Source organism: Perissodus microlepis, chromosome 8 (assembly GCF_051167445.1).
Source record: "Perissodus microlepis isolate ML-2025 ecotype Zambia chromosome 8, ASM5116744v1, whole genome shotgun sequence".
NCBI lineage: Eukaryota > Metazoa > Chordata > Actinopteri > Cichliformes > Cichlidae > Perissodus > Perissodus microlepis.
The window spans coordinates 11319027-11345121 of NC_140468.1; the positions used below are offsets into that span (position 1 = coordinate 11319027).

A 26095-nucleotide genomic window follows, 5' to 3' on the forward strand; every position below is an offset into this window, starting at 1 on the left:
TGAACCCCGAGTTGACCCGATACATCCATCACAATGTGATTGTGACATTAAACGTGCGTAGGCATCACAAAAGGCACTTGTGGAACTGTGTACGTGAATGGTTGGATGAGGCTTGTTTGCATCATTAGGAAGAAATTATCAGCAGTAAGATAACAAAACAACAAACTCAAATTTAAGTTTATGTTTCATATGTTAAATAAGGCGAGTTAGCAGAAATAATTACACATGCACTGTAAAAATAGACTACATGGCGTACTAATGTAAAGCCATCTTATTTGATGATTATGACCGAATCATCAATGCAGCCCAGACAACAAAGACAACACATTAAACAGCCCATTAATAAATTCGTTTTGAAGCTTGAAAAATAAAAAAAACATCCACTTGTGTTTTGTTTCCATCCAAGGGGGTCAGCTTGGATAATGTAGGGTGCTGTATTATAAATTGGGAGGCCTATTAAAATTAATTATAAGCTATTTACTTCATATTTCCTCATCATTTTTGATCATTAGTGGAAACTCCCTGCAGCATTTTGAGGAGTTATGCAAGGTTTTCTTGGCCACAGATTAAAGGTATTATCAGCTGAATATTGATATGTTTGATGAAACCCTGGGAGCTGCGGCTTGTATTTGTTTGGACTGAAGACATAAAACCAAAATAGGATTCGCTGTCATGAGCAGCCTTTTGCTAATTATTCATACTGTGTCCTTTTCCATGGTAAAGTCCTTATGGGGGAAAAAAGGATGAATGTTGCAAATACACCTGGGGCATTGAGTTCTAATGGCATGCAGCTAATTTGCAAATGATTCTGATCTAGGAAAATGGGTTATGTTTTTTACAGTACTGGTACTAGCATTGATGGTTAATATATGTAAAAATAGTCACTGCTAACACCGAAATAGACAGAACTAAGCGTACTAACCTAAAACGTCACCCAAGGTCAGCCTATGTAGAATCAAACTGGGGGATTTGTATGTCCTAATTTGTCTTCATTGTGCATATTAGCAGTTAATTTTAAAACTGAATGACTGAACTTTTAAAGAAATGACCTCTTTATAATTAAATATTTAGACATCAAAGAGCTCTGAGCGTGCTCTAATTAATCTCCGCGCTGCAGTTTTTATTGCACAATGTTCTTTAGCAAGATCTTTAACGCAGGTACATCCTATTACAGTAGCTGCATTTCTGGTGCGGGACACAGTCAGCTAAGCTTAGAGTGACCAGGTTGTCCCACTTTATGTGCAGGACATTTTTGTCCCTTGTTGCACTTACTACGACAAAAGTCAAAGGTGAATGAGAAGAAATACGAGATGTGTCATTTTAGGGATGCACTGGCAGAACAGCAGCTGAAATAAATTGTGCATTAGCTTCCATTTTGGTTTGTTTTATTTAATTAGAGAAAAGTGTGAAATTTTCTCACTGAAGTGTAATGCAGTGGATTGTCATATGATAAATGCTCAACCTTAAATTTGTATAGTTTGTTTTTATTTTCTAAGTTTAGATATACACTTTATTACTTACACCTTGCAAATACCAGCTTGGACTCCAATCTAGTATTAGAAGACCTGTTAAAACCCCCTTTTAACAGGTCTTCCTGTTAAAAGGGATTTTTTCCTTCCCACTGTTACCAAGTGCTTGCTCAAAGAGGTTGTATAATTGTTGAGGTTTCCTCCGACTGTTGTAGTGATTTGCTGCTGCATGAACTGAATTGAACTGAATTAATAGCGCCACACAGTTGCTCCATAATCCATGATGGGAATCTCCAGTTTGACCACCTCCCAAAAGAACTCTACTGGATTCAGATCTGGTTGCTCCATTTGAGTGCAGTGAACTCATTTTCATGTTCAAGAAACTGCTTTAAACCACTGATACAAGGCAGGATGGATTCACGATTTCATGTTGTTTATGCCAACATATCTGACCCTACCGCCTGAACGTTTTAGCAGAAACAAGTTATTAAACCAGACAACACTTTCTAATCTTTTATTGAGGTTTCTCACATGACACCATACACATATTGCTTGATATTTTTCTGCCATATTGGACTTAATAAAACCACAAATTCCTCGATGTGGCTGGCACCAACAAACTTGTTATATTCAGAGTCACTTAAATCACCTTTCTGCCCCATTCTGATGCTTACTTTGAACTTGAGCAGGTTATCTTGATCATTTCTAAATGTCAAAATGCACTGAGTTGTTTCCATGTGATATTTGTGTTAGAGAGCAGATGAACAAATATACCTAACAAATTTCAGACTGCTTTGCCCTTTAATCAGATTTGTGCCATCATAATTCACAGCTGTATCTGTGTGTGTGTGTGTGTGTTTGAACTCAGTGTGACCTAAATGTTTGACTACTTCTTCTGCGTCCTGTGTGGTGCCTCAGCAGTGGCATAGTTGCCATTGTTTGATGGTAATTTTGTCTCTCCTCCGGCTCTACACATGCTGAGATGGTTCCTCGTCCAAAGGCAGTTCCTTTGCTGCCCAGAAAATTTGCTTGCATTGTCTTTTATTTGGCCTAAACAGCCAGCAGCCAAAATAAATATGGGCTGTTGTATAGAGCGTGGAGGTAGTGGATAAATCCATTTAAACAGTTTTTATTTATTAGTGACAGCTTTCTATGACCATTTTTGTTTAAATGTTTACACAGCAATTGATCCAAAAGAAAAATCAATTTTAATTGATAGCCAGCAGTAATACCTAAACTGACTGCTCGTTCTGTAAGGTCAAGGAGTGAGTGAGTGAAATTATTTTTTGCTCCTTGTGTTATTTGATTGCCTATTTGTCACTGGAGTGTCATGTGATTGATACTGACTCGGCTTCAATGAAAGATGAAGGAAGGCCATCCCTTCTGGCATGCAGGAGTAGGAATGTGTTGGCTTCAACTTGTGTTTTGCGAGCATTTCTTTTTTTAAAACATCATTAAAGACATTTGCTGTACAATCATTCCACGCTGGAAAAAGAGCAGTTCTTCTGGCCATAATTGTATATGGGGGAAAATGCATGTGTTAGCTTCCTAGCATTTCTATTGAATCCAGTGTCAGAGTTCTTAAAAATCTGCTGGATAGGCCTTTGCAGAAGAAAGAGCACATTCAAATGTGAGTGTATAAAACTGAGAGAACCTGCAAAGTGCTGACCACTTAAAATTGCATGAACTGTTCATTAGTGCCCATGATTGCTGATTTTCCATTTTTGCCATGCATTTGGATTCACTACATCAAATTTAACTCTCTAAATGCACCATGCAGGAAGTTGTCTTCTTCTTCTTCTTCTTCTTCTTTTTTTTTTTAGTTGTGCTGGTTTGCTTTCTGGAGTTTGTGTTTTTGAATGAAGTAGTTCCTCGGGCCTTTAATTAAACACTTGTTGCTCCACTCACCCGTGAGGTAGATAACACCATCTGTTCCATATCCGCACAAGACCAATCATAATTTCAGAAAGAGAAAAACATATTTCATTCCCTGGCAAAAATTTCAAAGCAGTGAATCTTATTAGGGAATATGAAACACACCTAAAATAGGCTTTAAAATATTTCAAATTACAGTATTATTTGAAAAAAGCCACACGTTCAAGTGAAATGTATTGATGTACATGTCAGTGTTGATCTTCGGGTACTTCGGGCATGTTACCGCATCAGACAGATGTCTCTATCGGGGTTTCAAAGGTGCCGGAGGCAGATGCTTCCCAAACATTTCAAAGGAGACATTTTCCTGGCTTTTGGCCTTGATCATTTTCAGGATATGATTAGATTCCAACACATGGTCACTGGAGAGAAAACAAAGTAACAAAAATAAGTTTAAGTAGACTTTACTCACTAAGACGTAGATAATGGATCAAAATATGGTGGGTTCTAATTTAAACATGAGGATATGTTGCACTGCAAATTGAAGATCTTTACAGTTTTTCACTGTTTATCGGACAAACCTGCAATTTTACATTTTTTCAATACTGACATTAACTTTCAAACAGTTAAACCTTCAATAGAAAGCCATAGCTGCAATTTTTCCTTTAACGTCTCCCATAAAATGCTTGATATGTTGTTTTGTGCATGTATGTGAAGGGTCTTTGACAGGGTGGGGACCATGGAGAATAGCACTGCGTGGTGACTCGAGGCAAGGACCCGTCACGTGTCGCAGGTTGACTCTGTTTCTGTCTGTCCATTGAGCGAAGGGAGTTGTCTGAAAGCGCTTTCAGGGCTTTTCAGAGTAGCTTTGGCAGAGTGAACCCCAAGGCTCTGCTGTGCACTGGGCTTGTTACAAAGCTGTCACTGTTAGGGTGGCAGCACACAATGCAGTGGTCCCTTTGCTGGATGTAGGACAAGAAATGCATAGCTGACTGTTATTCACAGATAATTTAAGAAACCAAATGTAGTACTTGTCTTTGTTCCCACAGGGCGAGGGTTGAGGATTTCCTGGTTAAAATGTAATTTCCTGCTCGGCCTTTTTAAAGCCCCCCGGTCCTTTAGGAGACATATTTTTTTAATCAACACATAGTAAATGAAACATAATAACATCTAGCAGCTACCTCAGATAACTCAGGGGATTTATGGCTTCTAATTGAAAAAGACTCTTTTATCTTTGCTCTCTGCTTAAGATTATTCATGACTGAGTTCTTAACATGAGGTTAATATGATATATTAAAGCGCATCACAAAAGAAAAAAAGTGGATAGATTTACAAATTTTGGCAGTTTTTTCTTGTTCTTTTTCATGCGACCATAATATAAAATCCTTATTCTCTTATTTTTTCTTTGCATAGCTGTCAGTGTTTTAATCATGGAAGTAAAATTTTATGATGTTTGGCTTCTGTCTGGCATAAGCAACGGTGAATCTTTGCTAGCATATATTTCTGAGTCAGTCGCCTTATAGTTTATCTCAGTGTTGGGTAATTGTAAACTACAGACACAAAGCCTATTTGTTGTGCCCATCTGAGCTGTCTTGTAGGCCACTTCCCTTGACAAGTGTGGCTTGAGGAGCTATAAAGCAGCACTACCGTCATCCCTCAGCCCTGTCCTCTATTACATATGAACCTGTGGCTAAACTGACAAGCTTATTTACACCAGGACACATGTAGCCCAGATAACGCCATCGCTCCAGTGCCAAACACTGCAAGTTCACAAACACATCTTATTGACATATTCCTAAAAGGCGACAAAGAGATGGAGAGTGGGATCCCCATTTCAGTTCACCAGTCATTTAGTTTAGATACACTTCCTTCACGCATAAGTGAATGAGATCTTTTCCGCTGTTGCTGCTCAATTACCTGAGCACCCATAAAAAGCCGCAGCTTCGGTCTTTGGAGTCAGATATTGTTGCGCTGCTTGTAGAAATCAGAGGATGATTTAAGATGAGCCCTTCCCTTGTGAGAGAGACTCGGCAAAGGGATTCTCTGTGTCACCAGATATTGCAAGCTGCAGCTGCTCATTTACCTCGGGACCATTACTTTGCGACGCTGACTCGCCTTCTCGGCACCTCCTTCATGTGCCTTCATGGCCCCGTGGAAGTAAATAGACACAAATGAGCCCGAGAATGTACAGGAAACACTTAAGCTGTATCTGTGAAAAGAGGTCACGCGGCATTATTTCACAGCTGTGCCGTCTGTAAAGTTTTTAATGCTTCTCATCTTATTTCTCATAAGAACTCTTCATGGTTGGATTAAGTTTATATCACAGGGAAGTCCCCTGTGAACTATGTTGCATAATGTGTTCGTTGATCACAGTATGTGCATTCCCTATGGTATTGTCTGTATTTCAGCTGTGATATTTGCGTTACCAGTAGGGGAAGAATGATAAACAAAAATCTAAATTCCTTTCTGCTAGTTAGGTTTGTGGATTAAATTAGAAACTACTTCTACCAAAATTCCAGGTATCAGGTAAATATAGCTTTGTAAAGGCTGACGAAATTAGCTTATATCCACAGTACTTATTTGGGGATTTGGGTAGAAACTAATGGGAATGTATGGTCTTTGTTGATATAGTATAAACTATATTTATGATAAGGTCACACACAGAAACATCGGTAACAGTTCATCTTTCTTAATAGGAAAGATGAAAAAAATTAATAATTTAATAAACAACAATACCGGTACATGTTAAAATAGCACTACCAAGTTTTTTTTTCTTAGAATTCACCTTAAAATCTTTTTTCTTTCTCAAAATCTTGCCTTAATTATCTAATTTTGGTGAGCTATGTGTGGTAGAGGTATCTGGCTTTTCATGAATATAAGGATACTTGCTCTGCCTTTCCAGAAAACCTGGATCTGGACCTGGATAATCAGAAAAGTCCACAAGCCTTGAGCCCCTTCATATAGGACTTTTTTTATTTCTACAGAATGACAGAAGAAAGTATGCATCTACCCATGATGAGAGGCTCATGGTAGTGCATGACCGGTGTCCCCCTTATGTCAGTTAACTTCATGCTTCTGCAAAAGAAAATACTTCCTGCTTCAAATTGCACACAACAAGGTGTGTGGATTTCTTGTTAATAACTGTGCCATGATTTCTGGAAAAAAAAAACATACATCAATGAAACTGCTTTTTCAGATGTACATTCCTGGACAATGCTGTTAAGTCAGGTTGGTAAAGTGTCCTTTTAAAACACCCTCTGGCATGTTAAGAACTGAAATGTTACATGAAAATAAGGAAGTAAAGTTCAGTTAGACGAGAGGTTCAAAATAAGTTTACACTCCTCTTTCACAGAACAGGCAAATAAACACATTTATTTTCTTCCATCTGCTGAAGCAGCAGTTGTTTTTCTTAATGGGTCACTGTAATTGGCAGCGGTCAGGGAGCGAGCACTGCTTCGTGGTGTGTGGTTTAGTTACTGACGTCTTGAGACCGATGGAGGCATTGGCAGCTGTGGGCTCGAGGATGCTACTTCTGCTGACGGGGGCCTCTGTTCATCTCCTCTTCACCCTACACACTTCTGCTCCGCAGGGACAGTGCTACTGGGACAAATGGCCACCTGGGATTTGAGCACTTAATGAAGCACACCTTTTTTTGCCGCTGTTCTCCTCAGTCAACCTCTTTTTCCTAAGGCCAACGATCCCCGTACCTCACATCTGGCCTGGCAGCTAAGTAGATCTGTTGGGGGAATTTAGGGAATGAGAGAATTGCCTTATTGGAAAGCGTGTCTCACATGACCAGAGCCACAAAGCCTACATGCATGCGAACTCATGACTTTTTATTTGCCCTCTTGACAGCATAGCCATTAGCTGCCTGGTGGCGATTTTCACTTGTCAAGTGTTATGAGATATCCTTCAGAACTCATGGCCAGTTTGCAAATTTCTCTGCATTACTGAGATAGGGTTTGTGAGGAGAGTGCAGCTCTCCTAATGACTTCCTTCCATCTAACTTTTCTCCCTCCTGTCGCCTTGGATCCATTCATATTTTGCACTTATGCAACCAGCTCTCATGCTGAACTGGGAGGTCGTGCAGTCAGACGAGCGGTTGTTACTGCGATGTGAGGAGGGCATTTAAGCGTTTGTCTCTTTGCAGCGCTTTGGTGTATGATTGACTCTGGTCTTAAGATGATGGCCTGGCACAACCATTTACCTTCTTAACTTGCTCAAGACATGGACTAAGACTTTCTGTTTCTTTTTGTTTGTCTCCTTAAATATAATAAGCGCATGCAAGTGTTTCAAAGACATAGAGACATCTTTATTGCTGTGAGGTGCTTATAGTAATGATTATGCTGATGACTGCAATGCTCAATGACCCTTAAGGTTTTTTCCTCCTCCCCGACACACAACTTTCTTCACTTTTTCTAACTGTAAAACCCTTACACTTACCGTCCCCACTATTCACACAGAAACCTCCTTTATCGAGGCCACTCAAATTAGCCACGCCTGTTCGATGAAAGCACAACCACTGCTGGACTCATCGCAGGGCCGAGGCATAAATCATTCCCCCGGAGCAGGAGCCCGTGGCAGGCCTGGACACACATCCACCAGCCGAGATTTACGCTGCACATCGGAGCATAGCTTCGCAATCTTGATCCTCTCCACCAGGTCATCTTCAAATTGGTTATTGATCTTCCAATCACAAAATGAATCATACGTTGCCAACACTGTTTAGGTGCTACGTTTACAGTAGCCTGGCTTGGATAATGTGCAGTCTGGGGATGGATTATAGTTTAGAAACCATGAGAAAACAAGTACCTGGGCTGAACAGAGTAAATAGGAAAATAAATTAGAGGCAGTGTGCTTTGAGATGAATGGGTGTCATGCTGTCATCCAACAGAGCCTCATTATAACATTATCACAACAGCTGAAGAAACTGTTGACAGTCGCTGAAGTGAAGAGCTTGAAGTTAGCCGCTCTACTACAGTGAAATTCAAGTGTGTGATAAAGACTGGAGTCATTTCAACATTTTCATTCAGTAATAATTATTGCTGTTATTCTACAGTCCATCAGAAAATATGAGTAGTTAGTTCTTTATTTGATGGAAACAAATCCTTCGCCTAACTTTTAATATTGTCTTTCCTTCTCTGAAAAAGCTACTTAATCTAAGCTGAAATGCACCAGGTTTGGAATTTACTGTGAATGATCCTCTCACATCTACATTAAATGGGACCGGTACTGTGGAAGTAGTTCATTTCAGCTCTTGGCACATACTGTTCTTTGACATATTATTTAATGGGACCTCACTTCTCACCCAATTAGGCTTCAAGAACATGTCTAAATGTAGCTCCTGCCCCGGGATCAGCTTCCCCATAAATGCCAGTATGACCATTATCAGTATATCTTTGTGAGGGAAAACAGACAGCTAACTATAAACCCAGCCTTAATTGAAATATTGTAAGAATGGCAGTGGTAATGTCTTTGAATTCCCTCATAAATGTCAATATCTGAGACACAAGACAATGGGACATTTCTTTCCTGTCTCATTTTGGAGGGAAAATGTCAAGCTCATTTTCATTTTCAAAGCAGGCTGCATGAGTACTCAGGTTTCTGAATTACCTGATGATAATATTAACAGTGAAAGGACAGGTTCAGAGTAACTAATTAGCTGCTGAATGGAGTCATGTAATCTTGTAGCTACTTTTTTTAATATACATGTTGCATATGTCCAATTACTGATCCTCATTATGAGCACGGTACACCGGGATTAGTGATTACAACAGTTGCATGATTTGTGATCCTCAGTGCTTCTGCACTCTTAAAGAAGTAATATTTGAAAATACTTTCTCAGTTTTCAAGAACTCTTCTCCTACTTTGCCTTCGTGTTTCTCTGTTACAGAGAGTTGCTTTTCATTTCTCTTGTACTCTGCCAAGCACACGAGCAGGAAAGAGGACATGTGAATGGACAGCTCTGCTCTACTCTCCCTCTCTAGTCGATAGCAGCTAGCAAGCAAGGTCCGGACTCTGTCGGCAGTGTGGCAGAGGCTTATTAGTGGTAATGTTCTCCCATCATCCATCTCCAGGTGGGCTTCCGCCATTGATCTCACCGCCAAGTCTTGTCACAGGCTGCTCCTCATGAAGTGAAAGCGCTGGTTGCCATCAGCACTCACTTTCCACAACCAATCGTAGTGTTCTGTCAATAGACCTTTGAGCTGGACAGCCAATATTGGACCTTTGAGCTGTTTGTCCCTTATTGTGGAGCTAAATTCAGCCAATAAACAGCTCAGAGTTTATTGAAAGCAAGCATATAGGCATAATACCATATAGCGTTTAGGTTGAAGAATTTACACCTGCATCCTCACTCAGTTAATTCATGACGTCATGTCAACAAACATAACGAAAAAAAAAGTTATTGCTTTAGTTGGTGCAGTTTACCAGCGTCCTGAGCTCTTTACAAACAATGCTTTTTCTGTAAGCTCTTTATTTGTCAAGCCACTGCTTTGGCCTGTCAGATGCAAGTACAAATTCCTGTTTAATCACTCTGTGTAAACAGTACATTTGTAGGATTATTGTAAGTGGTGCATTCATCAGACTGGGAGTGCATGTGTGAATGTTAGATACAACAAGTGCTTGTATGAATCTCTTTGAGATTCAGAGTAGAAAAGCACTGCCAAAGTACAAGTCCATTTACCATTAGTAGGAACTGGGTGATGTCAGATAGCGGACTGTTTTTAAGCCTTGTGCTGGTCAGTGGCATTTTAGTGTGCATCACTTTTTAGACCATCAAGAGGGTTACATCCATCTGTATCCATATTTTATACACTGCTCAAAAAAATTAAAGAAACACATCAGATTTCAATGTAAAAAAGAAAAAAGATAATAGATATCTATACTAAAATGCATTCGGAATGAAAGATTGTTTGTTTGAAATGAAAAATGATCAATCTACAGAGGGCTGAATTTAAAGACACTCCAAAAAAAAAAAGATGTGGCAAGCTAGTTCATTTTGGTAAAATTTAATTCCAGCAACTCAAAATAGTGCTCAGTAGTTTGTATACATGTGCTTGTATGCATTCCCTCCATGCATCACATCCCCACACCATCACAAACTCACCACCATTCTGGTCATGCTGAACGACGTTACAGGCAGCATTACGTTCTCCAGTCTCTTTCACGTCTGTAACATTTGTGAAAAACACAGGGTGCCGATGGACTTGCTAATTTGGGTATTCTATAGCAAATGCCAAGGCCAGGCTTCATGGTAACAGGCAGTGAGCACAGGGCCCACTGGACACTGGGCTCAGGCTCTCAGGCCCCCCCGTAGGATCTTCTACGGCCCTATCCAACTGTCCTAGAGTAACTGGCTGTCTCCTGGAATATCCCCCATGCTCTTTAGACTATGCAGCAAACCTTCTGGCAATGGCCTCATGCCACCAGCAGTGACCCTGACCGTAACCAAAAAGAAAAGATGGGGAGAAAATACCACTGGGCTCCACCTGTATTCCTGTTTTGGGGGTTGCCTCATTGTTGCTCTTCTAGTGCACCTGCTCTTAATTACATTAACACCAAAGCAGGTGAAACGTATTAACAACCCCCTCTGCTACTTAACTGACCAGATCAATATCCCAGAAAATGAATTGACTTGATGTTATACTCTGATTAAAAAGTCTTCCTTTAATTATTTTGATCAGTGTAAATACAATATGTGTGAAAAGGTTGTTCTCTCACAGCAAGAGAGAATTTCCTGTATCCCTGTCTCTGGTTCTCTCTGGGAATGTGAGCGGGAATGGTTTGCTGTCGCTTTGTGTTAACCCTGAATTGGACTGACAACCTTTCCTTGGTGTATCCTGCCTCTCACCCTGTGACAGCTGGGATAGGGTCCAGTTTCCCCCTTGACCATAAAATAGGGCGACCGTGGTTCAGGGGGTTGGGAAGCTCATCTTGTAACCAGAAGGTTGCCAGTTCGATCCCCAGCTCTGTCTGTCTTGGTCGTTGTGTCCTTGGGCAAGACACTTCACCTACTGGTGATGGCCAGAGTTCTGTCAGCTGTGGCTACTCCACCAGTGAATGAATAGTGGAATTGTAAAGCTCTTTGATATATAAATATAAATGCAATCCATTATAAAAATGATAAGTGGTTGGGTGGATTGTTGAAGAAGACTTGTTAAGAACTTCTGGGACCAAATTGAAACTCCTATCTGTGGAAGAAGCAGACCCAAAAAGACATGGGGGCTCAACTCTGCCCGTTTCTCTGGTGGGTGCCACTTAGACTAAAAGCCCCTCAGTGGTTTGGCACAGTTTGTACTGCAGATGATCATCATCTCAGGCTGCAGGAGGTCAGTCAAATGGAAACTCAGATACTGGCTGTCATAAAAATAAATAAATAAATAAATAAAATAAACCAGGAAACACTTCTCCTTCCCTTAGCAAGATAGAAGACATGGACCGATTAGTTCTGTACTGTTACTACCAATAGTAGTATTTGCTAGATGTAAATACTTCAAGAAAGAAGTTGCTTGCAAATAATTTATTTCTTCAGCTGATCCATGATATAGAATATTTGCTTGACTAAAGTAAAGGCAGCATCAGAAAATCCCACATTAACCTGGAGGCATTTGAGGCACAAGAGTGTATCCTGTATTCCTGGGTGCTTTGATTCAATTAAACATTTTTCACTGTTTCACTGAATACAGAGATGATGATTTGCATTATTGTGGAACTGGACAGCTATGAGTGTGCTACCACTGACACATTGAGCTGTTTCATCCACATGAGTCCACATTTTTCTTTAGCCTAATTTTTATTCCAGATTTAATTGGACCAGTTCATGGAAGCTTTGCTAAATGGGCACTTGGTCGACCTGGTTCAGTGGTTTAACCAATGGAGAATTAAATGTGTCTCTCTCCCTAAAGACCTCATCTGATGCCAATGAAATTAGGCCATCTGTTGAGAACGTGTGACTCAAGTGGCAATGCTGCAAACAGAAAACCCCATGCAAATGAGTCCAGTTACATACAGCTGTAATTGATACTAATCATCATTGTTAGGGTTTTCTTTACAGCTATGTTAGCCTTGCACTAACAGAAATTAAAGTAAGCTCATTTGTATTTGTCTGTCTGACATTCTACTTCAAGATGAGGCTGTTTTGCTCAACTGTTAAGACTACTGGATCTGAAACCATTCACAGCATCTGAACAGTAATAGTTAATTATCTGATATTTAATTATTAGACTGTCTAGTGCCAGGCATTTTGGTTGTTGATTAAACAGATTTTATTGCATGTTTGGAAGATTGAAAAAGCTACAGCTGCATCAGTAATCGAGATGATCAATTAATGTTATAGCAATTCGTGGCATACTTATTGGATTTTAGGGCTCAGTTTCCGAGTTTGCAGTGTGGTCACATTAACAGAAAAGAAATGAGGGGGAGGGCAGGTGTGGTTGACAGTATCCATTCCCAGTTACGGCAGCATAGCAACATATTAACTTTGCAAAGTAAATGTTTAAATTAGCAGTTCAAGAATATGTTAAACGATACCCCATTTAAACAATTCTGTGAATTTCAAGGCTTTTCTCTTTTAATTGAGGTTCTCCAGTCATGTGAAAAAGGAAATTTACTGTATTACTGCATCCATAGGAGTTAAGAAGGTAAGTAGCAGCCAGGCATTGCTAATCAAATGCAGTTGTTTAATAGATCATTGGAAGGAGTGACCACCTCTAAAAGCAAAAAAGTCGAAGTTGACATTTTGCAAATCTGGGGCATTCAGCTGTATTTTAACCCAATGACAGCAAATTCAACTTAAAGTCGAACCATGCATTGCTCAGTGAAACTGCAAAAAACCCAAGAGCTACATATCATACTCTACAGTCCTTACATTTTAAATTGGGTGACAGTACAATAAAAAAAAAAAAAAAACAATGCCAGGATAATGACTCTTCTATCTCAAAAGGCAGCATGACTTCGGTTTGCAAAGCTGCATGCAACAAGCCATAAGACGTCTGGAGCAATGTCCTTTGGACAAATCAGACCAAAATGAAGAAACACAAACACAGAACATTAGCACAAACACCTCATACCAACTGTCAGCACGGTGGTGGAAGGGTGAGGATTTTGGGTTTGTTTACAGCCACAGGAGCTGAGCACCTTGCAGTCATTGACCATGAGCTCCACTGTTCACAAATTATACAAATGTGAGACCATCTGTCAGCTAAAACTTTGGCGAACTGGGAAATGATCCCACCATAGCAGCTAATCTATAACAGAATGCTTGAAAACAAAAAGAATCAAGGTGTTGTAATGGCCCACTCAAAGTCCAGACCTCAAGCTCATTGAAATGCTGTGGTAGCTTTGCATAAACAAATGCCCGCAAACCTTAATGAACTCAAGCAACGTTGTGAACTAGTGTGGGTCAAAATTCCTCCACAGTGATGTGAGAGACTGATAAAGTCATGCAGAAAATAACAGACTGCATGCACTGATTAGCCAGTGAGTGGTGACACTCGATGAGTCACGAGAGCGTCTCCTTCACAAAAATCAAAACCGCCATAAAACCTGATTAATTAGCAAGACACAACATCAAATTTCTAAGAAAAAAAAAAAAATAAAATACTGACGCAATTTTAGTTTTAAGTTATTTTTATTTATGGAATAGTTTCCAGTTTTACTACATGACAGTTTTATTACAGCTTTTACGTGTATTTTCTTCTGTGAACAAAATATTGCTACTGCCTTTCAAAATAAATTAGCATTTTGTTTTCCTTGTCAAAATAAAGAAAACTGGACTTTTCACTGCACTTCATAAAACACCATGTCTGATCTGCCAGAGACATGTTACACATTAATTACTTTTATAAAAATGTTATCATGGATGAGTGTAACATTAATTAAACAGGCCACTTCGCTACAAATATATTCTTTTACATGTATCACCCAGATTAGACAGCAAACACCAAGAGGAAACACATCAAATTAACATCAAAGCTTTGAACATCAATAGATTATAACAATTTATTGAAATTATTGAAAACAGCTTACATGACTTTAGTTTTAAGGCATTTTTTAAATTCTCTTTAACAATATTTCACTATATTATAAGACTTTCCACACAGACATATAAAAATACAGCTATTATTCTAAGAATAAACATGCATGTGTCACCTAGTAATTTTTCTGGTCATAGTTTTGGAAATTGTGACATTCACTTTGGCTGATGATACACAGATACATATCCTATGTGTCATTTGCACACAACTAATATTCTCACACACCGCACCACTAAGTAAGCATGGATTTGCTTCACTGTAACACAAGCCACCACACGAGATTAAAAAAAAACACTCACAATTTATATGTGTAGACAAATCTACATCCCAGTTTTAGTGAACATTTAAATGCTATAACATCATGCATGATGTAGATCACCAGAATTGACTGAAATCTTACTCTGTTTTGTCTGAAAATTAAAAATGGTCACTGTAGTTAATTTAAAATTACACAAGCTCCATGCATTTAATGAGCTGTTTTGGCAAATTGCGCATATACCCTTGATTTTGTGTTATTGCACAGAGAACCTACAGTGTAGCTAACATCAACTTCCTTCTACCTCCAAGTGCAAATAAAAAGCACTTACATAAGTGAACACAGTGGTATGCCTCAGTCATTAGTGGACTGTATCTTGCTTATAATGCGGCACTGTTTATAACACTTTACACATAATATAACTATTGCTATTAAATACAGTACATACATTATAGCTAGACAACTTTGAATGTGCCACTGAAACCATATCACATAACTCACTTACAGCCACTTTTCTATGTTTGAAGGTATTCACACACACGTTGACATAAACATCTTAAAATTCATCATCACACAGACTTCACATTTGCACAGCCTCTTTGGCAACCTGATGGCATCAGAAGAATAAAAAAACATAACTTTAGAACATTTAAATCTTACAGCACACAACAAGTGAGGTTTGCAGAATCACATTTACAGGATGTTATGATTGTTATAAGTGACTTTTATTTAGTGTTGGTATTTCTTTTTGCTATGTAAAGTATGTTACTAGTCTAAAATATGCACTAGGATCATTCGGCTGAATCTCTTACTGACTGAGGAATTGACCCTCAGATCAGTGCTACAAAGCAGACATGGCTTTAGTTTCCTAAAGGCAGCAGACCAGTTAATGTCAGTCTACCAAGTCAAGCAGGGTCAGTGCTGGACCAAAATCGTTCTGTTGTCCACACAGATCCAAGAGAAAACTTTTTGTTTCTTCTTTTAGTTTTCATATATATATATATATATATATATATATATATATATATTTAAATGTACATGTTTTATATACAGTTACATGTGAACTTTAAGGCTTTGAATTTTGTTATGAAAGTAACACTATTGCACAGACAACAAAGACATGTGAAGGCATCTTAACTACTGAGTCTAATGCTAAAGTCTAACAGTGGTGAGTGGAGCAGCTGAGTGGGCGTACTCCCTCAGTATGGCTTACTTCCCTGATTTATGAGGCTGGCTGGCTCCCTGGCTGGAGACAGCTAGTTTGCTAGCTGTAGCATTGCTTCTATTGCACAAGTCCCTGATTTCCAGCAGGCCCTCGTTCAAGGCTTTAACGAAAACGACCGAGCTAGTCTCTGTGTTGTCCCAGAAACTAGAAATGCAGAAGATGATGTGGTCTGACTGTGGGTTGTAACAGGCGCCATAACCGTTGGGCACTACTGGGCCATAGCAGCAGAACATTTCCACAGTGGTAGGAACCTGGAGTCAAGACCACATAATTATAATCATCATCATAATAATACTACATTTTATTTATAGGTGCCTTTTAAAACACTAAAGGACACAGTTGAAGACATCATAGAAAAAAAAAAGCCAGTACATCATAAAGTTAAAATCAAACAGAATAGAAAATTTTTTAAAAAGATGTGTTTTAAGGCTGGCTTTATAGATAGGTAGAGAATCAACATTGCAAATTTGGTGTGGGAGAGACTTCCAGAGATGAAGAGCCACTCAGCTGAAAGCTCTAAAGTCCATTGTGGTCAAGTAATCAGATGGTATAATGAAAGTAACGGAGGCAGATGATCTGAGATTATGGGAAGGAGTGGCCATGTGCAGAAGTTTAGAAAGATGTGGAGGTGCGAGATTACGGACAGACTTGAAGGTAAGAAGCAGATTCCTAAAATTAATGTGATATTTTACAGGAAGCCAGTGAAGCTGCCGAAGGACGGGAATAGACCAGATTAATTTGCTACTGTGGGGTGAAAATGTTCTGAGGGAAGCAAAAGCTAAATCTAAAGATGGTCTAACAGAATAAACTCACTATCAGGGGACGTCAGATTCAGGTGAAGTCTAGCAAAGAAACAAAAACAAAAAAAAAATGTTTTGGTTGGATCAACAACATCATCATCGTCATCTTTCTTTTCTTCTTCTTTAAGCTGTTAGTGGATCATCTACCATCTCACTAAACACCATAGCAGGTCTTATTACCGTCTTGTAAACCTTCCCTTTCACTGTTGCTGCTATCTCCACCCACCCACCTTGCGTTCATCCTTTCTCTATCTCTTTTGTGGGCTGTCCATTGGTTTGGAGGGTTGACCATATAGGTATTTAAACTCGTCTACCTTAACTATGTCTCCTTGAAGCCTCACTGATACACCTGTCTCCGTCTCATTCACACACATCTGCTTCTTTTCCTTTTCATTCCTATTCTCAAACGCATACCTCCACCTCTCCAGGCTCTCTTCCACCTGCTCCCTGCTCACACTACACATCACAATGTTGTCTGCGAATATTATAGTCCACGGACACTCCTGTCAACCTGTCCATCACCACTGCAAACAAGAAGGGGCTCTCTCTTATTAACCTAGCTTCAACAACTCTTGCCCATTTCTTTATGGTGTTGTTCGTCAGCTTTATCCCTCTGTAGTTATTATAGATGTCCACATAATTCTTGTTCTTGAAAACTGCTACCAGTACACTTGTTCTCCATTCATCAGACGTCATCTCAGTCTCTAAGGTTGTGACAAACGATGTGGTGAAAAAGTCCACTGCCCTCTCTCCTCCGCATCTCCTTAAACTTAATATCTTTAATTAGGCTTCTGCAGTTTGGAAATTGCCACGTGCACATTTGCAGACTCCATTACTGCTTTAAAATAATTACTTTATGGTTTAGTGATTCTCTTTAAGAGGTCTCTTCATTGTTCTTGATTGTCTTTGTTGGTTATAGAGTGTGGTACTGAATGAAAATTTGCCCTTAAAAAACTCCACAGCGGCTTAACTTGAATTAAATGCACACGAGTATCCTCAAATTGCAGAAAACACAATAGCAGATTTATTTGTGCTTTACAGGTATATTAACACATCATCTTTTTCTTTTTCATTCTTAGTTTGTGGGAAAGCAGAGGAACATCTGTATTTCTCTTTTTGTCTCCATGGAACATCTGGTGTTTCATCTGTCCCGATAAAGGGAAAAATGTGTAACTTGAAGAGTGCAGGTTCTGCAGAGGATTTGTATTTCTGGTATCAATTATATATATATTTTAATAGCATATGATTATGTGGTACCTGACTGGTAGAGAGGATGAAGTGGTTACTGGCCAGATATGTCTCATCACAAAAGATTTCTGGCTTTTCCATGTTGAGCTCCTTTGAGATCCTCACAAGTCCAAGGAGGTGATTGTCTATCGCCATTCCTGTAATTGCCTGAAAAACATATTTTTGACAATTTAAGGGTTTTATGAATAGTTACTTTTCCACCTCCATTCACTAAAACGGACTTCTTTATCCCAGAAATGTGGCTCACTGTTCATTGAAATACAGCTGAGCCACAACCAGAGCCTCATCAAAGCTTTCACCAGCCTCTTACTGTCATTTTTGGGGCAAAACAAAAAAAAAAAAAAGAAGAATTTTGGAAGTAAAACTTGTTCTAATTTTTTTTTTTTCCAAAAATTAGATGAGGAAATTAATGTAGAATTTCCATCTGTGCATTATAGATATCAAATCTAGAATCTAGAATCTACCAGTACTTATAAAGCTAATTACATAGCATGCTTTATTGCACATGTCGACCATTTCTTGGCTGGTGTGGTGAGAACTTTGGATTAATACTCACTGCAATTGTATAACTTGTCTGGGCTTTAATTGCATCCCCCAGTCGCTTCATCTTTTCTGAGTCCTGTCAGAGAAGAAAAGTCATTCAATGAAAAAAAAAGTGGACACGGGACATTTGTTGCATCGAGACAGCAGCAAAGCCAGCCATTTTTCATAGATCTGCTAAATCTTCAGGGGGATCATCTGGTTGACTGACTTTTCCTTGCCAAGGTTGCCAGTCGCACCTGTTTCATTAGTGAGGCGCGATGAGCAGTAAAGTGGGAGTTAGTAATTAAAGCGGAAGTGAGAAAAATGACTCACAGAGAACGCTCCCCTCTCATCTGCCATAGACTTTACAAAGGCCAGGGCCTCGGCGGTTGCTGAGCGAATGTTATCTACGCGACCTTCTTGGAAACGCCGAATTGATGCACTCTCGTAAGTGGACACGAGCCTTCCAGTGCATCTAAGTGCAGGGCAGACATGATTTGAAACTGCACCTTGATGGCAAACAGTTCAATTAGAGATATGCTTATGATATCACACATTGAATATTTGTTACTTGAAAAATGCAAGCTGCAAGGCAACTTGTATGAAGGCATCTGGACTCATCTTCTGCTGCTTGATAAATTCTTTCCCATAATCTTTGAATTTGAAAACATTCATGTCGAGATTATTCACCAGCCTGAAGAAGAAAACAGTAGATTTTTGTGACTTCCTGTCTCAAAAAAACCTGTACTTATTTATAATTGTAGTTGTGTGTTTGTTCTAGTCTTGCCTCTGCAGTCTCTCTGCAGATGCTGCTAAGAGTCCTTGGATATGTGGGTTACATTTCCAGCGTAGCCTCCTTGGAGGGGGAAGCTCTCTATAGCTGGAGGACTTGACCATCTTGGAAGAACTTTCCATTCTGTTCAGAACAACAACACGTTTCTTTCAGACACTTCTGGCCTCATCGGCATTCATTTAGATGACCATATTCAGTGTGCGGCCTGTCTTGCTACAGTGGGTTAACTTACATATATTTCATTATGTATTCGCAGCACTGCACCAGAACGATCCCTTCAAATGGCGAATGCTCACACACCACTCCACATATCCCATCCATGCCTACAACAAACTGAGAAAATGGGGATTAAGTGATTACCCAAATTTTACAGTCATGGAAAACTGAAGCAATATTGTCTTACCTGCATTGACTTGTCATACCAGCGGTTTGCACCGTTCTTTTCATGTCCTCCACCATGTAGCATCAACAGGGCCCTGTTGGTGTCACTGGGTTGCAGGCCGCTGGGCTCATCCAGACACACCACACAGATGCAGCTCTCAATCAGTGCCAGAGAGTCTCTGTTGATCTGATCTGGACAGATGAAAGAAGGAAACCCATGTCCTGGATTTGCTTTTTCTAAAAAAAACCTTTTTTTTTTATTTGATTAAAATGTTAAATTGAGTAAGAATGAAGTTGTGGTAAGACCTTTTATTAGTGCCTCTCTAGCTTGTGCCCATTCTGTCCTTCCATCAGATGTCAAGATGCCAAAAGGGGGGAGCTTCTCCTCAGTGTTTTCAGACATTTTCACAATCTTCTCCAGCTGGGATAAGATCTCCTCCTCACTGAGCTGCTTGCTGTTTGCGACTACATCCAACACGAAAAACTAGTGAGAAAAATAAATTACACCAATCACAAGTCTCTCAACTGTTCCATCAAGTACAGCTTCACCAGGATGATTCAACTCGACAGGAAAATATTTCCTTGCATGCTAATTGTGCTTTATAGCTAACCTTACGGCTACTGTTTGAACAGCTGAGATAATAACGACATTAGTAATAATGGCAGGGACTGAGAAGGGCCAATTACCTGCTTCTCTTCCACGATCAGTTTAACATGCGACTCAAGGAAGCTCTCAGACAAAGTGGCCGATTTAATCTGCAGTAATTAAGTTAACTCCCTGTATCTCCATAGGGACGGGCCCTTAGAGGCTACAGATTGATGGCTCCCAGAATCATTTCCAGGGGAGAGTTCCTGAATTCTTCCATGTTAATTTGCAGTCTCATTCTTAACCTTCATAAAAATCAATATATTAGCCATGGGCTATAGATGCTGCAGATGTTGGTGGCATGTGCTTGAATGTGGATCGGTGACTTTGATGTGACTCTGAGATGAGATGGTAATGAGTACAGGCTGTTTTGTACAGGGGATTGTGTTAGATGATAGGTAAGGAAAAGACCACACACACACATACAAGCCCGTTCAGCTATCTTAGTGAAGACCTTCATTGACATAATGGTTTCCCTAGCCCCTTACCATTAAAAATGAATGCCTAACCTTAACCCTTACCCTAAACCTAACCATAACCTAATTGTAACCCTGACACTAACACCACATTTTGAGCCTCAAAAAGGCCTTCAAACTTGTGAGGACCGGTGAGTGTGTCCTCACAAGTGACTGTTGGTTCTCACAAGTATAGTAGAATGCAGATTTCGGTCCTCACAAAGATAGCTAGACAGGAACACACACACACACACTTGTTTTAATATCTTAGTGAGGACATCTAATTAACATAACGTTTTCCCTAGCTGCTTATCCTAAACCTAACCATCAAAATTGAATGCCTAAACCTAACTATAACCTAATTGTAACCCTGACACTAAAACCACATCTTGAGTCTCAAAAATGCCTTTAAACTCGTGGGGATGGGTATTTTGTCCCCTTAAGGGACTGTTGGTCCCCACAAGTATAGTAGCAAGTATAGTTTTTGGTCCTCACAAAAATATCTAAACGCGCGTGCGTGCGCACACACACACACACACACACACACACACACACACACACACACAAACACACACATAATTCTTACCTGCTTTATTTTAAAGCTGGGTTAAAAGCTGGGTTTAAGATAAAGCAGTTAAACTATAAAAGTCAAGTAGGAGAGCCTTATGGGGATTTAAATGACTTCTGTCACCTGGCTCCTGCTGTGAAACTATAGCTTACCTTACCGCTACATGCTGTCTATTATGACAATTCCTGTTTAGTACTTCCTGGTCCGTCTTGTCCCAGTATGAAACTTTGGCCAGTTTAAATATTCAAATTGACACTGTCAGCCACAGATAGTCACACTTTGAGAAAGAACTGACTCCCCTGTTACAGCAGAATTAAAATTAGTCAAATAACTAACAGGTCTAATTCTGTTCTATCTGTCCTTCATGCAAAAGGTCTACAAGATGATCCTCAGGAGGTGCAGTAGTGGGTACATTGGGTAAGTTTCTCAGATTCCTTTCAATAATGACTTTACTTACAATTATTATTTTTCTTAGCTTTTTTTCTGTATTTGAGAGGGGTGTAGAAAAGGGAGTCGGTTGTTTCTTTATTTACTGTTACCACAGGAAAAAAAAAGGTATAATTTATATTCACTCAAGTAAAGGTGCTTAGACTAGTCCTTACTTTAAAATCTGACTTGAGCATCTCTGCTACATGGAAACTGACTTGTATGTCACTCTATATGTATTCTCTCAAATGGACAGAAAATACTCTTTAATCAGCAGTATTACTGAGTGTGAGAAGCCTCCTCAACGGCCAGTGTCCTGACCTGATTCTTGCATGCCACAATCATGTGCTCCGGTGCTGAGGATGCTGCTTTCATCTGGACCTTCAGCGTGTCTGTCTTTAACCCCGGATAGCGGTAGGAGGTGAAGAGGCGATAGTACTGCTCCATGCACATAGGCATGACAGCTAGCTGGCCTCGAGTGAAATCCACTGGCAGCGATCGCCTGAGAAACATTTTTACACACACCAGATCACCTATGAAAAGACTTGTGATTCATTATTATATAATTTTGGTTTTAATCTTCAATCCACATAGCTTGCAGGTTGAACTTACGCATCAATGAGAGCCTTGTATTCCAAAACTCCACTGATGAGACGGGCAGCAAATCTTAAAAGAGCAAGAAGGAGGGTGAAATTTGAAAGTGGTATTGTTGTGAAACACCAAAGTTATACAGCAGAATGGCTTGTGATTGGAATTACATATACTCCCATCTCTCAAAGAACTAACAGTAATCACATTATGGTGAATTACTGGGATACAGTGTGAGAGTTGTGTGTGTTCATCTGCGAGAGGGAGAGAGTCGGTCTGTATGTGTGAGTGGGCAAAGAGGGAAAACGCAGCGGCTTGTCAGGTCTCATGTTGTATATCATTTGTCTTGGTGTTATTACGTTCAAAGCCAGATCAATACAAAGGAGGCAGCCTCAGTACACCACACCCCTAAATGAGGCCTGACTAAGAGTCTCCGCGGAGAGCTTGGCCCTGTCACTCCCAATCTAATAAGTGGCCGTGTCAGTAGATTACCAGCTGCTTGGGGTGCTCTGGAAATATTCACTTAGTGGCTGTGCAAGCTGACAAAAGCTAATGTTGAGCTACAGGGCTGGATGGAACGGTGTAATTTCTGGCAGACCACAGCTCATTTAATAACGGTCAAAGATTCTTTCCATGACTGTAAAATTCTGATAATAATCTGAGTCTGCATCTATACAAAAGAACATAAAAATCTGTCAGCAGCTAAAGAGCTTATTATGTGTTTGCGCAGTATTGTGTGCAACATTCAGCATGTGACCTTTTTTTTCCTTTGGTACAGAACTTACAGCGCGCACTCACTTTATGCTCAGTCATTGTGTGACATATTAAGTGAGTTACTTTGTAGTTCTCCCACATTTGCTTGCAGCTTGACAGAGAATATTGGTTTTAAGGATAGATGATCAGAGAATAACAGTAATAATAAGTAAAAGAATATTTTCAGCACATTTACATACATTTAAAACAACTATTTAAAGGTTCCAGCTTGTGTTTTCTGGATCATATAGAAAAATAAACTCATGATTTCTGATGGTTTTCAAATTTTAAAAAATCTGTTATTTAAGACAGTAATTGAAAGGTAGATTCACTGTTAATAAAAGAAAGCTATATTTATTTTTGTTCTGACTTATTGAGACTTTTCTCCTCTGGATTAATATGCTCCTTTGTCATTCATTCCCTTGATACACACCTAGAAAGACAACTTACAGAGAATCAAACTAAATTCTGATGTTTATCTGACTCAAATATCACCTGCTAAAGAATTTAAATACCGAAACGGAAACATCTGCATCTTCAATTTTGATTAGTTTGACCTTTTATTCTAAAAAAAACTTTGGTTTTACAACCTCCAAAGGAAGGGTGAATAAAAAAAGTCATCATAGCAGAAGTCCAGAACATACCTGAGGGCGTCTTTATGATCTTTAAACATCTGCTTAGGAAACACCATGGCAGGACTGGAGTTGACTGGCAGGGCCAACCTGTTGTTCAGGTACATGTCCTCCAGCCAGTAGTCATAGACCTAAATGTGAACACAGGGACAGTTTTTGAGAAATGTTGCTTTGTTAAATGTGTTTGGACTCAAGTTATTACTTTCAGAGTTGAGACCTGTGCAGTGAAGTAAAAAGCCATTACAGTGTATCACTGCCAGATGAAAAGGAGAGTGGGAGAGTGGTGCTAGTGTGAGAGTGGGAGTGTGATAGATTTCACTGAGCTGGATGTCTAGTGGACTGACCGATCACCCAGACAAAGCACAAGCGGAGGCAGGGATAAATCTTTATCACGGAGTTTAAGACTTTTTTAACTAATTTTTTTATCCTAAATAAAATAATTTACAGCTGCTTTCAGCAATTCAACTATCTAGCAAACAGTGCAAAAACACATGCAGGTATTTATATAGTCATAAAGTCAAAACAATACAGAAGCTCTTTATTGATAGAAGTAGGATGCGCACTGTAATTTTTCCTTTTCATGCACATAAACAACTTTTCATCTGTTAGGTCTGTGTTTACCCAGTTTGCCATCTTGTCCCTCCTCTCTAAAAGCTTCTTCTGGAGAGTCTCTCCCACGCCCCCAGGAGCCCCAAACTTCTCCACGATGGCCCTTGTTTTCTTAAACTGCTCTTCCTTCACCAGGTGTTGAACGCAATTCAAGTAAGTGTCAAGGGTTTGTTTCAGCAGGGGAACGGGGACCTTTGGCAGCACCTGATATCACAAAAAACATCACACGAAGAGTAATGGAAGGAAAGCAACTGTCAACATTTTAATGGGATTCAGTGTTCATTAGTTAAAGCAGTCATTTATTATTAGAACCTAAGTTAAAAATGCATTTTGACTGCTTCAAGGCCAATTTGAGAATAAACTACACAGTCTCCTGTGCATTGCAAATTACCCATGAGGTAAGTTCAAATTGATAATATTATCTGTGTGATGTTTGGTCATTTGCATGCTGTTGGTAAGCCAAGATATGGAGACGTGCAGTGCAAATGCAGAACAATGTATCTGCAAATTCTTGGAAATCTTTAGATATTTTCAGAAGGTCCTTAATTGGTATTTAGAAAATAAATAAATAAATAAATAAATTTAATTAAGCACTGGTTTGACCCTGTAAACGCAACATCGTCTCTGTTATATTATAGTCTGCTGCATCATTTTGATCAAATTTCTGCACAAAATTAAAGTGTGCTATAGTGTCTTGAACATACTTTCTATGTTCTCGAATGAGGGTTTTTTTTGCCCCTAGCGGCCAGTTAGGCAAATGAAGCTGGCGCTGTCCGTGGTGCTGAAATCCAGTACCGTTACTTTGCCAACTTAGGCACCACGGGCAGCGCTCTGCACGAAAAAGCAAAGCTGACGTAAAGAAGACAAGAAAGAAGCAGCGGTGTGTGTTCATACTTGGCTGTCTTGGTCTCTCGCCGTCCCTCTCTCCAAGATTGGCATGATTAGTCCAGTCTCGACCAGTGAATATAACTCGGAATCTCCCCCCACCCCTAGTAGGGTCTGGCTTCAGCCGTTCCTGCATGAAGCGTGTTCAAGGAGAGAAAAGAAGCAAAAAAAAAAAAAATAAATAAAAATTAGGCCTGTTGATAAAATGTAACTACACAGTTGTGTGCTGTCTGAAAGTGAGCCAGCAGGCTTCCATTTTTGATCAAGTTGCAGCCTAACGCAATTTACTTCTTGTTCTTGCATTCCAGCTGCGCCTCCTGACTCACTGCAGACAGATAAACATTTTAAAAAGCCCATTCCTATTTCCTTCCCTTCAAAAAAATCCAAAACAAAATAAAGAGGTTTTTCTTTTACATCAATTTTAATGTTAAAAGTGCTAAAATCCTAAAGAGGCACAATGAAGAGGAGCATCATTAGATGCAAGTCTTTTTAGTGGAAAACAAGTGGACTGATTAACTAAAACTTAACTTGAGCAAAACTGTAAAGTAAAGAAAGCTCCCCCCGCTGTGCGCCAAACAGGCTCAGGAAACTGAGATGATGATAACTTTTGAAATGAACACAAAGTCTCCGTTTGTTACAGTTTATCAGAGCCTTACCCGATCAGCGAAGCGATCAAAAGGTCAGAGAAGTGTGTGAAAGTTGGCATCACCTCCCACGTCCAAGCGGTGAAAGCCCATGTTAGAGGAAATCTCCGTTTAGACGCTGGACTGCTCCCCTGTCCCCACGCGTCGCCATACGGCTGTGGCTCCACATTAAAGCACGCCTTGGAAAAGATGCTGAAGGTGTTTGCGTTTACCTACCCCCTTGAGGCAAGAAACTCCTCCCATCGAAATCTATTCGCGGAACATATTATCTGACAGCTTGCTTCCCC

General features: G+C 39.7%; 1 protein-coding gene across 1 annotated transcript; it reads right to left on the minus strand.

The window, feature by feature from the left end:
- Nucleotides 1-15660: 15660 nt before the first annotated feature.
- On the minus strand, nt 15661-25997 carry chatb (choline O-acetyltransferase b). Its single transcript, XM_084937494.1, has 15 exons — nt 25821-25997; nt 25174-25294; nt 24292-24483; nt 23683-23801; nt 22310-22363; nt 22019-22199; nt 19909-20086; nt 19625-19794; nt 19454-19554; nt 19216-19344; nt 19000-19122; nt 18762-18903; nt 18463-18525; nt 17916-18053; nt 15661-16109 (listed from the first exon to the last, which is right to left on the minus strand). The coding sequence occupies exons 2-15, from the start codon at nt 25216-25218 to the stop codon at nt 15843-15845; spliced, it is 1902 nt and encodes a 633-aa protein (XP_084793620.1). The 5' UTR covers nt 25219-25294; nt 25821-25997; the 3' UTR covers nt 15661-15842.
- Nucleotides 25998-26095: the final 98 nt, after the last annotated feature.

Bases quoted from the DNA above. Each gene is read 5' to 3' on its own strand.
- chatb (XM_084937494.1), bottom strand. From the start codon at position 25,218: ATGCCAATCTTGGAGAGAGGGACGGCGAGAGACCAAGACAGCCAA. The intron at 24,484-25,173 runs GTATGAACACAC...TTGTGATATCAG, and splicing joins CGAGAGACCAAGACAGCCAA to GTGCTGCCAAAGGTCCCCGT. The intron at 19,123-19,215 runs GCAAGACTAGAA...TTTCTTCTTCAG, and splicing joins TCTGCAGAGAGACTGCAGAG to GCTGGTGAATAATCTCGACA.